The sequence below is a fragment of the Rutidosis leptorrhynchoides genome, chromosome 4 (genome assembly GCF_046630445.1).
Source record: "Rutidosis leptorrhynchoides isolate AG116_Rl617_1_P2 chromosome 4, CSIRO_AGI_Rlap_v1, whole genome shotgun sequence".
Classification (NCBI taxonomy): Eukaryota; Viridiplantae; Streptophyta; class Magnoliopsida; order Asterales; family Asteraceae; genus Rutidosis; species Rutidosis leptorrhynchoides.
In genome coordinates, this window is record NC_092336.1 from 520,746,753 (window position 1) to 520,759,668 (window position 12,916).

Below are 12,916 nucleotides of genomic sequence, written 5' to 3' on the forward strand. Positions count from 1 at the left end.
AAGGGGTAAAAAAATGGGCAAAAAGGTGATAAGCCCTTTGAGATTAGCTCAAACTTGAGATTAACAATTATCAGCTTTTCTTAATTTTTTATTTTTTTATAAGCGAAAAAACTCTCCTATAAGCGAGCAGCACATTGACTCCCCCATAGATGGTAAAACCTTGGGTAATCAAGCCCACCGACCGCGAGATCTGGTACCGAGTAAATTGCGCATGTTGCGCACCCTCTAGTTACACTATCTTTTTGAACAATTTGGTATAGCCAGGAATTGAAAAGATAAGTAAACTGTTAAACATAGATAAATTGTCATTAGCGAGCGAATAGTAAACTGGCATAAGCGAGTACCCGAGTTTGAGTCTGAGAATGAAGAGAGTGGATTGATGACGTGGAAGGGATCCAAGCATTATATGGGTCAATCCTGAATTTTAATTATAATTCGTTAATGGAATCGGATATATCTTCTGGGCGGGTTATTAGAAGAAGCTGGTATTATTGGTTAACTTATTTGGTGATGATGATGAAGGTGAATTAATGATGAAGATGAAGATGATGAATGGATGACGATGAAGGGACCAATGAAATTAGGATTTACAAACATGATGGACTAATAATGTAAATATCTAAATGGAAGGTTATCTATTATAATAGGTTAAATACATACAATATAATAATTTAGAAAGTTAGATGCATACAATTAGAGATTTAAAGTTGAATGCATTCAATATGAATTTGGTGAAAGTTCAATGCATTTTTCATATAATTTTCCTTAAGGTATCGTAGATGGGATGTTTGAGTTGAAGCCAGGGATAACCTCCAACCAAGTGAGCTAACTCGCGAATTTTTTATTTATTTCTTATATTTGTTACTGTGATGATAGTCGAGTGAAAATTGGAGATATAAACAATCATTAATCTTAATAAGTTATTTGAAAGGTTTGTTTAATGTTATTGCGAGTTCAATTCGAGAGTAGAGATGGATCGATAACGAGCGATTAGAACGTGAAATAACGCACCTCGATTTATAGACCAAATAATACAATCACAATGAGTGCTTAATGACAACAAGACACTTTTGCCACTTTACACTATTTAACTATCAAACTCACTAGTCACCAAATTTATAACACTACATCAAGCTGCCTTCGTGCACGATTCAGATATTCGGTACCAGCTGATCTTAACATAAAGCATCTAGGACTTGAACGCTTATTATACATAACTATAACTAGGTCCCTCAATAATGTCACCAAGTTGCAAATACGTTTGCGTTCTTAGCATCATGAATTAGTAATTAGTATTACGATACAAGACCATAACTAATATCACCTTGAACCAAACACATTCATACAAGCTTCAAGATGTATTGACGTCGACAACTTTGGAGGTCTTAACATGTGAGCTGCTTGGTTCTTCTATTCCCAACCACTTGCGTAAGTATACGAATACGGTTTCATCTCTTAGTAGCGCCCTGTGAGCACCTGGGATTCCTACTCGCTCTGTTGCTCCAAATCCATCTGCCTGTACATGTCATCACAATTTAGTTTGGAGGTAATAAGGGCAGGTTTGGAAGATTGCGTAATATGTCAGGGTTGAAATGGGCGGGTCATTTTTATTGCTGGTCAAAACAGATGCAAACAACTTTCTGTTCTTTCTATATTTATAAAGGATAAAAAAAATCTAATTTTATTCTTGTGTTATCATGATCACAAAAACACTTTTTACAAGAATAATCTTTGTTTTCCTGTCTACCTTATTATGTCTTATGTCTTCGCGCCCGCACACATTTTTATTGCAGACATTTTGTTTTTCTGAAGACATAAGATAAAATAATGTCTTATTACAGACTTAGAAATGTGCTTCTAAGTGCTGCAGACAGAATTAAGTTATTTTGCAGATATAAAAACAAACAGTCTTCACTATTCAGGCATACAGACCTTCAGACCATATCTTCTTTACAGACGTGGTCCGCAGATCTTCAGACCAAAACATCTTAATCTTTGGTTAAAATGAATTAGACGTCGGGAAAACTTACACCTCGTGTTAGATACCTTTGACCCATTTGAGATAAAACACAACCCAAACTGAACCATGGCTTAAAATAATACCAACTAATTTGTAGTTTACATTCTTTAGCGGTCAAGAATGAAGAACGAACATCCTTTGGTCAAATTTGCTACTTTGGTGTTTAAAATTAAAACAACCTTGACATTAGTATAAGACTTAACATTTTTTTAACGTACAACATTGATATCAATAAAAACCATATCATCACCTGTGGTCGTAACTATTGAAAAATATGCTCATTAAATATGAAGAGCGTATTATTTGAAATGAAGGGCTCATATAAAGACACGCATAAGATACGATATAAGGAAGGAAGAAAAAGCACCATTGCAGATTCAGCGGGAACTGTTCCATCTCCATCCACATATGAGTATTCAGGCTGCACAAACAAAATAATAAAATTTTCAGAAAGCCAAGCTTACTTTAATATGAAATATATCTTATTAACGCCAACAATAATAGTATCAAATACAAGATAAACGCATATGTAACAACCTCCATACATTGATATGAATGACTTACCAATGATTGGCAGATCTCAGATGCATCATTGATTGGATCAGTTTCTGAACCATAACTGCAACACAATAAGCGTTTGAGTACACACATTTCAATCGGAAAACATTAAACAAACACATCAAAAACCATGGCCCGAGAGAGCTAAAAAAGTTTAAGTTACTTCGAGGGTTAATTGCATTATAACTTCAACCATCTTTTCTTCCTTTTTTTATTTTTGTAAACAACTTTGTATGAATTAAAATGGATGCAATTTACTAATTTTCAACCTTGACACCAAAGCCAATTCAAGATTTTCAAAGATACGAAAAATCATTAGTTAACCTGTAGCCCTGTATAGATCACATAATTAAAAGAATGTTTGAAAGCTGATTACCATTAATTATTTTTTTTTTTTTTTTTTTTGAAAAAAACACCAAAGTGGGTTGATTTATGCAATTATCCCTCATATTTTAAGTCTGCAAACAACATTCTTATCCGTTTCGAGACTAATTATCGGAACTTACTAAACATCGAATGGTGTTTCTATTTCAGTTCCGTAAATGTTGTAGAACTCGATCCCTTCGGGAAGCTGCACGTTGTTTAGCATCTTGCGTGTAGTAGCAGCCCATTTGTAGATATCATAGTTGAAAGGCAAAGGTATAGTCTCCTTATTATACTCAATCTGTCAAAGCAAAAAAAGACCCCAAAAACGTGGTAAAGTACGATTTCAAATTCAACTTTTTATTTTCAAAATTGATAATAATTAATTATCAAGTTAATTTAACGTTATATGTAGACTTGACTATGCATTTGGTGCTCAAAGTGTCGAAAACGCGTACCGTGTTGTCCTTCAATGCTTCTACAAACAGCTCAACACATCCCGATGTGCCGTAAGTCTCCATTTTAACCGAACCGTCTGCATTGCTTGAATTGCCTCTCCAAACCACAATTTCAGGTTGCTTTTTCCATTTGAATTCTGGATTAGGCATCATCTCATATATCGATGGGCATTCCACTAACTGAACAAAACAAAATCATCTTTGTCTAATTAATTTTTTTTTTCTAAACATGGGTCAGTGTTCACAAACATTATGACCCATTACCCAACTCGCCCATATCGCCACCTGTAAGTTGGAACTGTTAAAAAAAATTACCAGTTGATGCATTGACCACCTCGACACAAAGAAGTAGCCTTCAATTCCATCCACAAACTGTAATCCAGTTAAAAGAGAATCATTGATGCATCCCGGTGCACCTGATACACATCACTAATTATTAAGTTGTTTTGAAGTAATTACTACAAACACTGTTGATTTTTGCGGTCAACCCCAATATGTAAGTATTGCAACGTCAATACAGTTTTATTACCAAGACACATATATACACACACGTGAAACAATACATGTGTGTGTGTGTGTGTGAATCACATAATTACTGATCTCGAGGATATGAAATCATCTATGGTTGTTTGAAATCATTATATTAACCAAAAGTGACCCGTAATTACCTTGGAAAGGGGTTGCAATAGTTATCCACTTTTTCACGTACTTGGAAAACACCTACAGTAAGTAGACAGATGGCAGTACTCATGTTATTGTGAAACCATGCACTATATATTCATCATATACGCATAACAAAACTAGAAAAAAGGTCTTTAAATGTATGCTTGTACATCAGAATGTAGTGATATGAAACACGACACTAACAATCCACCCATCGAATGCGATATAAGGTTGACTTTTCTACCCCCTGCAGCATTATACGCAGTTTCCAGCTTTTCCTTAAGGCCATCCATTAATTGATCAATTCTGCCAATAATTATACAATAGAAATGGAGATCACAGATCAGTTTCTCTAACAATATAGTAAAAAGTCAACTCCACTAACACGAGCGCGTCTTTAAGAGGGTGTTTAGACCATGAAAATGCATCTTGAAAGTGATTGTAAAGTTTTTTATAATCAAAAACAGACAATTAGCTGTCCGAATATAACTTTAATTAATGAAGGCTGAAGTGAAACACGGAGTACCTATTACTTTGACGGAAATCATATCCATATCCAAACAATGTGGTCCCTTTCTTGTATCCACAATCAACAAGCATGTCGATCATGTCATGAAAATGATATACATCCGTAATGTGAAACAATTTTATCCACTGAAAGATACATACACATATACATAATTAATTAATTAATTCATTCATTCATTAGAACTTGCGGGCATAGCCCAACGGTTCCCCCATGTACTTTGTGTCATGGGATAGGGAGAGGTCATGGGTTCGATCCTTAGGGATGACATGATTTTCTTTAAAACAATTGAACACCAATAATGGTGGTATATATTGACCCTATAGGGAGGTGTTTTACCAGATTCGTTCACGGACCTCTACCTAGGAACACTGCCCGAATGGATGTGTTCCCGGGTACCGTCGATCAGGTTCGGGTTTCCGCCCGAACGTGTGTTATACGTGCAAATGATGAGGGTCGTTGAAATAAATGATCTACTGATGTCAAAAAATTGCCGTTAAAAAAAAAAAAAAAATTAATTCATTAATTATACAGAACTGCTAGGACACATCATCATATGGTTTGATCTATACAGCCAAAAGGAAATACATTGTACTACAGAGTGCTAAACAAAACTTACAAAAGAGGGATCAAGAATATCAATCGCATAAAGTCCGTAATCGTCATCTGGAATCACAAGATCCGAACTATCATCCAATGCTTCTGTGTAGCCTGAAAAAAGATCCAAAACCCATTAACAAAATTCACTCAACCTAAATAGACACATTTCATTACATCACCACTTTTGGGAAACACAAGCCTCAGCATATTACTTGGTAATATCCTTCTGATTATACTATTTTCTTGCTAATTCATTAAATAATTATGTATGATAACTTTTTTTTTTAATGATAATTTGTTATTATAAAAAGAAACTAAATTTGGGTACGGCATGTATATTTCCTACAATATATATCACAAATATTAAATATTAAATAAAATCTTATATTACAAAGTACAAACCCAATTCATTCATTCATAGATCATACATAAAAAAACATAAATAAATTAAAAAGATAAAAAAGAAGAGAATGGACCAGTGTCAGGATTGTAAAGAGACCAAACTCTTTTTCTGAACTCCAGATCAGCAAGAAAGATTCGGACCCAAACCCGGGTGGTTAACCCGAACCAGCTCTTGGGTTTTGAATTGAGAATACTCCCACCAATACCACTCACCAGAAGAATCGGGTCAAGATCGACCTCATCATCATCGCTGTCGTCACCAAAACACCACCATTTTCTACATACCATTTTTCTTCTAATTTGCCAATTCTTGTTTTCTTTACAACCACCTGTGCTTTGCTTTGGGAAATGAAACACGTTTTGTTTGTTGAGGGTAGTTGTTGGCGTTAGTGAGCTACTTACTTGATATGGTAGTCACATATAATAAAGGAAGTGTAATTTTAATAAATTGAATTTAATATAAAAAACAGGGGAGAAAAATAAGACCAGAAGATTTGAGATGACTTACGTGTGTCAAAATAGAAATAGAAATAGAAATAGAAATAGAAATTAGGATAATAATATTCGTTTTAATATTCTTCTTCTTTGGATTGGATTAGATTTCATTGATTAACACGTCTCCGCCTCATTTTTCCATACATTCGGTAAATCTTTCGATTAATTATATATTATTATATTATATTATATTATATACCTATATCTAAAAGGCAAATGTCAAATGAATAGTCCTATTTCTTTTTCCACTTTTCTCAAACTTAACCCTCAACTTTTATTAAAATACAAATTGCACCCCCACTTTACACTCTTATTAAAATACAAATCGCACCCCCACTTTATACGTATATTTTTCCCCAAATTTCACATACTTAACCCCCTAACTTTTATTAAAATACAAATCGAACCCCCACTATATCTAAAAGGCAAATGCCAAATGAATAGTCCTACTCCTTTTTTCACTTTTCGCAAACTTAACCCTCAACTTTTATTAAAATACAAATTGCACCCCCACTTTACACTCTTATTAAAATACAAATCGCACCCCCACTTTATACGTATATTTTTTCCCAAATTTCACAAACTTAACCCCCTAACTTTTATTAAAATACAAATCGAACCCCCACTTTACTAATTTTTTTTTACTAAGATTCAATTTTCACAAACTTAACCCTCTAACTTTTATTAAAATAGAAATCGAACTCCCACTTTATACGTATATTTTTTTCAAATTTCACAAACTTAACCCCCTAACTTTTATTAAAATACAAATCGAACTCACACTTTACTAATTTTTTTTTTTTAAATAAAACCAGAACGCTAAAAGAAGCAACTTTCACAAAAGGAACAACCCTTCAATGTTAGATGTCGAAAAAAATTCTTTTTTACAAAATAGATCAAGACTTTTTTTTAACTCGCATTCGAAACGGAGCCCCGGCGCGAAGCGAGGGCTCCACAACTAGTTTATAATATTACAAGCAAATCCCTTTCACTGTTCACCAATAGTAAGGGAAATTTCTGTCTTTTTACAACAATAGATATTTTATAATTAGATTTTCTTATAGAAGCAAATAACCAAAACACTTAATTGATTAAAGCTACACTTCAAGTGACATAGTTTATCAATGATTAAGTTTAATTTTTGATAAAGGTACACGTCGCGTAACGAAAAGTACTAGTTTACTAAACGTACGAAAGGACGTTCGAAAAACCGAAACCGGGACATAAGTCGAGTGACGACGTACGACTTATCGGAACAAAAGTTACAAGTCCACTACGCACGAGAATATAATATAATATATAATTAATTTATATAAATTATATATATTATATATAAATATAATAATATGTCGACGAACTACAAAACAATTGAGTGTGAGCTGGATCCATGAGCCATGCGATCGCATGGCTAGAGCCCATGAATCCCATGCGATCGCATGGGTAAAGTTGGTGGCTCAAATGCTATAAATTCGATCGAATTTGCGTTTTGTTCACTTCACTCTATTATATATTACTCCGTAAGTTATTTATTTATTTAAGTTATTATTATTATTATTATTATTATTATTATTATTATTATTATTATTATTATTAATTATTATTATTATTATTATTATTATTATTAAGATTAATATTATTATTAATCTTATTATTATTAGTATTATTAATTAGTAGTATACATAAAATACTACGACGAGGTTATGAGCGTGTCACTTTCAAAAATGGGTTTTCGAGCGGGATAGAGCTAAGAAAACTATGAGTTATAGCTATGGAGGTTATGGGTAATGTTCGTGGGTATTGTTTGCAAATCAAACCTAGTGTTGATCATCTCTGTTACGTCTACGTACTTTCCTACAATATTAAATCACAATATTGATACGTTGAGATCTACGGTTATTTGGTATTCCGAGTTTCGGTCACATTTCGGTGAATGACTTTATGTGCTGCTAAGGTGAGTTTCATTTGCTCCCTTTTTAATTGCTTTTGCAATCTATATTTTTGGGCTGATAATACATGCACTTTATTTTAAACGCAACGGATACAAGTACATACTAAATTCTACACTGAGTTTGAACCGAAAATCCCTTAGCTTTGGTAACTAGCAACTGCCGGTTATAAGAACTGGTGAGCGCGAGTAGTTGTATATGGATCCATAGGGCTTGACATCCCCGTCTGTTCCAGGTTTAGAAACCCTAGCCTGAACTATAAAACAGACGTATGCTATTTGAGTTTAGTACACGTTGGATTGCGTGTATTGTACATGTTGGTTGCATGTATGTTAAAACAGGGGTACTTATTATAACGTTAAAGTTTAGTTACCAGGTGCTCAATCTTGTAGAATATTTTGATAAACGTTTCTGGATGAAACAACTGAAATCTTGTGATCCACCTTTATGTACAGATTATGCAAAACATTAAAACTATAAACTCACCAACCTTTGTGTTGACACTTGTTAGCATGTTTATTCTCAGGTTCCCTAGAAGTCTTCCACTGTTTGCTTATATGTTAGACAAGCTATGTGCATGGAGTCTTACATGGCATATTTTTCAAGGAAACGTTGCATTCACCAAATCATCACCATGTATCTTATTTTGACTGCATTGTCAATAAAAGTACTATTGTAAACTATTATTTACGGTGATTATCTATATGTAGAAATCATCAGATGTCGAAAACCTTTGATTTAAATATTCATTTATGGTGTGCCTTTTCAAAAGAATGCAATGTTTACAAAACATATCATATAGAGGTCAAATACCTCGCAATAAAATCGATGAATGACGTGTTCGTTCATATGGATTTGGAGCGATCGTCACATGACTGTTGAGGATTTTCAGGTTATTAGATGATGTAGGTGATCCATTTGTTGTTTCATATATAGATGTTATTCTTTCTTGATCCGTGTTTATTTATAGTGTTCAAATTACGTTTAGGGTATACTAAGTGCCAAATTTTTACCATACATATATATCTTTATTAGTATGTGTATTAGATCTAGCATTAGAAATACACTCAGAAAATTACTGAAAACTATAGTACTATTCAGATGAATATGATCAACTTGACTAGTTTGCATTTTAGTTGAAGCAGAAGTATCATCGGAGAAACATTGTAGTTAACTCGAATGTTGCGTTTGTAATTGTATACCAAGTTACCTCTTGCAATTTTGTTCTTATAAATTTGAAATTGTGTTAATTGTGTATGGATGAAATATATATGTTTGTTTAGAATAGAAGTGGCAACATGGGTAATTTTTTGGTAGACGTCAAAACGGGCGTAGCTACAAATGGTAACTGTTGGGTAGTGGCCAGGTTGAATTGACTAATAACACTTTCTGTTGAAAATGGTTATCTTTTTTTATATGTAAAGGATTAGTATTTCAAGTTGGACCTGTTAGGATCAAAACCAACCTGAATTGGCACATTGATAAATAAAAGGAATTGGGTCAAAGTTGCCACATTAGGTTCAAAGTGGCCAAGAATCTGTACTTAGTTATGCCTCTAATGGTGTGGTTGTCATTAAAGTTTTTTTGGTATTTTTTTACGAGGAAATTTCCAGAACTGAATATGAGTTGATTAACTGTTCATAAAAAATACATGTACAGGTCAATCGTCTCATTCGGGAGGGCTTGGTTGTCTTAAGAATGGTTCGGTTGGGGGCTAAATAAATGGGTTGAAATGGCGAGAGCTGAGATGATGGGAAGAAGCAGACCATCAAGAATCGAGGAATGACCATTTACTCCTACCCATACGGTCACATTTGTCGTTCCCTATTAAATTGTTGGACCACATGTTGGGTTTACTTTCCCCCTTCCGAAATTTCATATTCTGAATATCTCTTTTTCCTTAATTTTTCTCCCCCAAATTCCATCATTCTTGCTTTGCTGCGTCGTCTTTGTGGACATGAAAGTAGTTTATTTCAGCTGATACGGTTCTCACTAGCCAACATGTGAGATGTCTGGGGTTCTTTTTATTTAAATCGTGGTTCGTTTTTCCCCCCTCACGTGTCTTAATAGTTAATTGTTAACTTGGTTGTTGTTAAAGTTTTTTCGGTGTTTTTAACGATTAGATTTTCAGAACTGAATTTGAGTTAATTAACTGATCATAGAAAAATACCTGTCAAGTCAATCGTCTCATCGGGAGAACTTGGTGGTCTTAAAAATGGTTCAGGTGGAGGTTGAATAAAGGAGACGATTCAACTGATTTTAGGTTTTTGTTATTGTTGTATGTATGTCTATTTTTTGTACAACACTTCGTACTAGAACAATTGATTCTAAGTTTTTGTTATTTTTTTTATGTTAGTCTATTTTTTGTAAAATACTATGTAGTAGAACTGAAACATATAAAACTCTTCCGTCTTCTTCGAACCAAAAAAGGGTTACAAAACCGCGGCAATGCGCGGATGACCTATTGCTTGTTACTAACAAAGTTTCATTAATTTATTAACTACTATATAATAATATAATTTAATTGCATTCGTTTTTTTTTTTTGTTTTTTTTTTGGCAAGAAGTTATTTTATTAACATAAACCAACATACACAAGGATCAACATCCAATCCAAAATACAGACAACATACAAAGGTAAAAAAAAACAACCTAAAACCCTAACATCAAAATAGCAAAAACACTATCAATGCTACTCTCCACTCCACTCCACCTTCCAAACTCGTTCAAATTTAATAACACCAGCAGACCTTTTGACTTTCAAAGTCAAAAGTTTCACCCGAATATATTCCTTGGCAATATCCACTAGCTCTTTCACTTCTCTCTTATTGCCTTTGAACAACCTCTGGTTTCTCTCCTGCCATATATAGTATACTGAAGCAGCTAACACCAATAGTGTAACAATGCTACAAATCTGATTCTTACCAGGAAATTTGGACATCACTTCCATAATATCATTCAGCTTATTGGGTAAACCTTTAGAGATAAGATTATCTTTCATCAAAGCCCAAACATTTATAGATTAAGAGCATTCAAAGAACAAATGCTTTATAGAATCTGATTCTTGATCACATAACAAACATTTAGAGTCTTGTTTCAAACTCCATTTCTGCAGTCTCACCTGTGTTGGTAATCTATCCCAAACAGCAAGCAATAAGATAAAAGCATGCTTAGGTATTAATTGAACTATACCACACAACATGATGCCATGTTTTAATAGGACCATTCACCCTTAGATCCAACCATGCTTGTTGAAGCTACCCGTCCTAATTCATAAGGACGAATACAATAATATATAGTTACATTGTGAGGTATTTGACCTCTAGATGATACATTTTACAAAAATTGCATTCGTTTTTAAAAGACAAACTTTCATTATATTGAAAGTTGACAGGCATACATACCCTTTCATGATATATCCAAATTATAAATGACTTAATAATAATCTTGTTGAACTCAACGACTCGAATGTAACGTCTTTTGAAATATGCCATAAACGACTCCAAGTAATATCCTTATAATGAGTAAATGCACAGCGGAAGATTTCTTTAATACTTGAGAATAAACATGCTTAAAAGTGTCAACCAAAAGGTTGGTGAGTTCATTAGTTTATCATAATCATTCATTTCCATCATTTTAATAGACCACAAGATTTCAGATATTTAATTGTACACGTAACCCGAGTACAAAATAATACGCATAACCTGCGAATTAAAAATCATTCATATGAATTGAACACCTGGTAACCGACCTTAACAAGATGCATATAGAATATCCCCCAGTATACAGCGCGCAGCTAATATACTAAATAATACCTCGAAGTACTAAAGCATCCATACCCTGGATGGGGCTCGTTGGGCCCGATGGATCTATCTTTAGGATTCGCGTCAATTAGGGGCCATTTTCCTAATTCTTATGTTACCAGACTTGAAGGGGCGATATTCGGTTTAATAATCCAACCATAGAATGTAATTTTGATTACTTGTGTCTATTTCGTAAAACATTTATAAAAACGGCGCATGTATTCTCAGTCCCAAAAATATATATAAAAAGGGAGTAATGAAACTCACAATACTGTATTTCGTAGTGATTAAGCATATGATGGCACTTAACAAGTGCAAAGTTGGCCTCAGATTCATGAACCTTAATTAAGTATATATATTTATATGTTGGTCAATATCTGTCTAATAATTTAGGTCAAGTCGTAGTGTATCACAATCCTAATGCTCGAGATCGATATTCAAAAGTCAACAAGACCCAGAATGACTTCCAAAATCTATACATGTTTATTATATAACTTAAATATAGTCATTTTATATATTTAAATATATTTATCAGATTTTATTAAAGTAAATAATACAAGTCATTTATTAATAATTAAAAATTTATATTAAAATTTATATATGATAAAAATAATTTATATATGATAAAAATATACTTTTATATATCTTAAAGTAATAAAATTTATAAAGTTCACTTAATATCATAAAAATATAGTGGCATGTATTATTAATGTAATTATATTACGTGTAGTAAAAATATCTTTGTATCACATATTTATTTGATAAAATAATATTGATAATAATAATGAGTAAAAGTTATATTATTTTGTAATAATAATAATAATAATTATTATTATTCTACTAATAATAATAATAATAACAATATTTATTTACAAATGATGATATTAATTATAATAAAATGATAATTCTAATCATGACAATTTTAATAATAATAATAATACTTTTTAATATTAACTGTAATAATTATATTTTATATAAAAATAATAATTCTATTCAAAATGCTAATTTTTAATAATAATATTACTAAAATGATAATAATAATGATATTTTATAATAACAATGATATGATAATTTTAATAAAAAA

At 32.6% G+C, this 12,916-nt stretch overlaps 1 protein-coding gene across 1 annotated transcript; it reads right to left on the reverse strand.

The window, feature by feature from the left end:
* Positions 1–1,054: 1,054 nt before the first annotated feature.
* On the reverse strand, positions 1,055–6,083 carry LOC139839587 (phospholipase A(1) LCAT3). The gene is made up of 11 exons (XM_071829688.1): positions 5,665–6,083; positions 5,208–5,299; positions 4,589–4,716; positions 4,233–4,368; positions 4,068–4,119; positions 3,715–3,815; positions 3,400–3,579; positions 3,085–3,242; positions 2,585–2,639; positions 2,388–2,441; positions 1,055–1,516 (listed from the first exon to the last, which is right to left on the reverse strand). Exons 1-11 carry the CDS (start codon positions 5,876–5,878, stop codon positions 1,352–1,354), a joined length of 1,335 nt encoding a protein of 444 aa, XP_071685789.1. The 5' UTR covers positions 5,879–6,083; the 3' UTR covers positions 1,055–1,351.
* Positions 6,084–12,916: the final 6,833 nt, after the last annotated feature.

What these genes read in the sequence shown, in the direction of transcription:
- LOC139839587 (XM_071829688.1), bottom strand. Translation starts at nt 5,878, where the DNA reads ATGGTATGTAGAAAATGGTGGTGTTTTGGTGACGACAGCGATGATGAT. An exon ending in AAGCATTGAAGGACAACACG is followed by an intron (nt 3,243 to 3,399) that starts GTACGCGTTTTC and finishes TTGCTTTGACAG; the next exon opens with ATTGAGTATAATAAGGAGAC. An exon ending in GAAACACCATTCGATGTTTA is followed by an intron (nt 2,640 to 3,084) that starts GTAAGTTCCGAT and finishes ATTGTGTTGCAG; the next exon opens with TTATGGTTCAGAAACTGATC.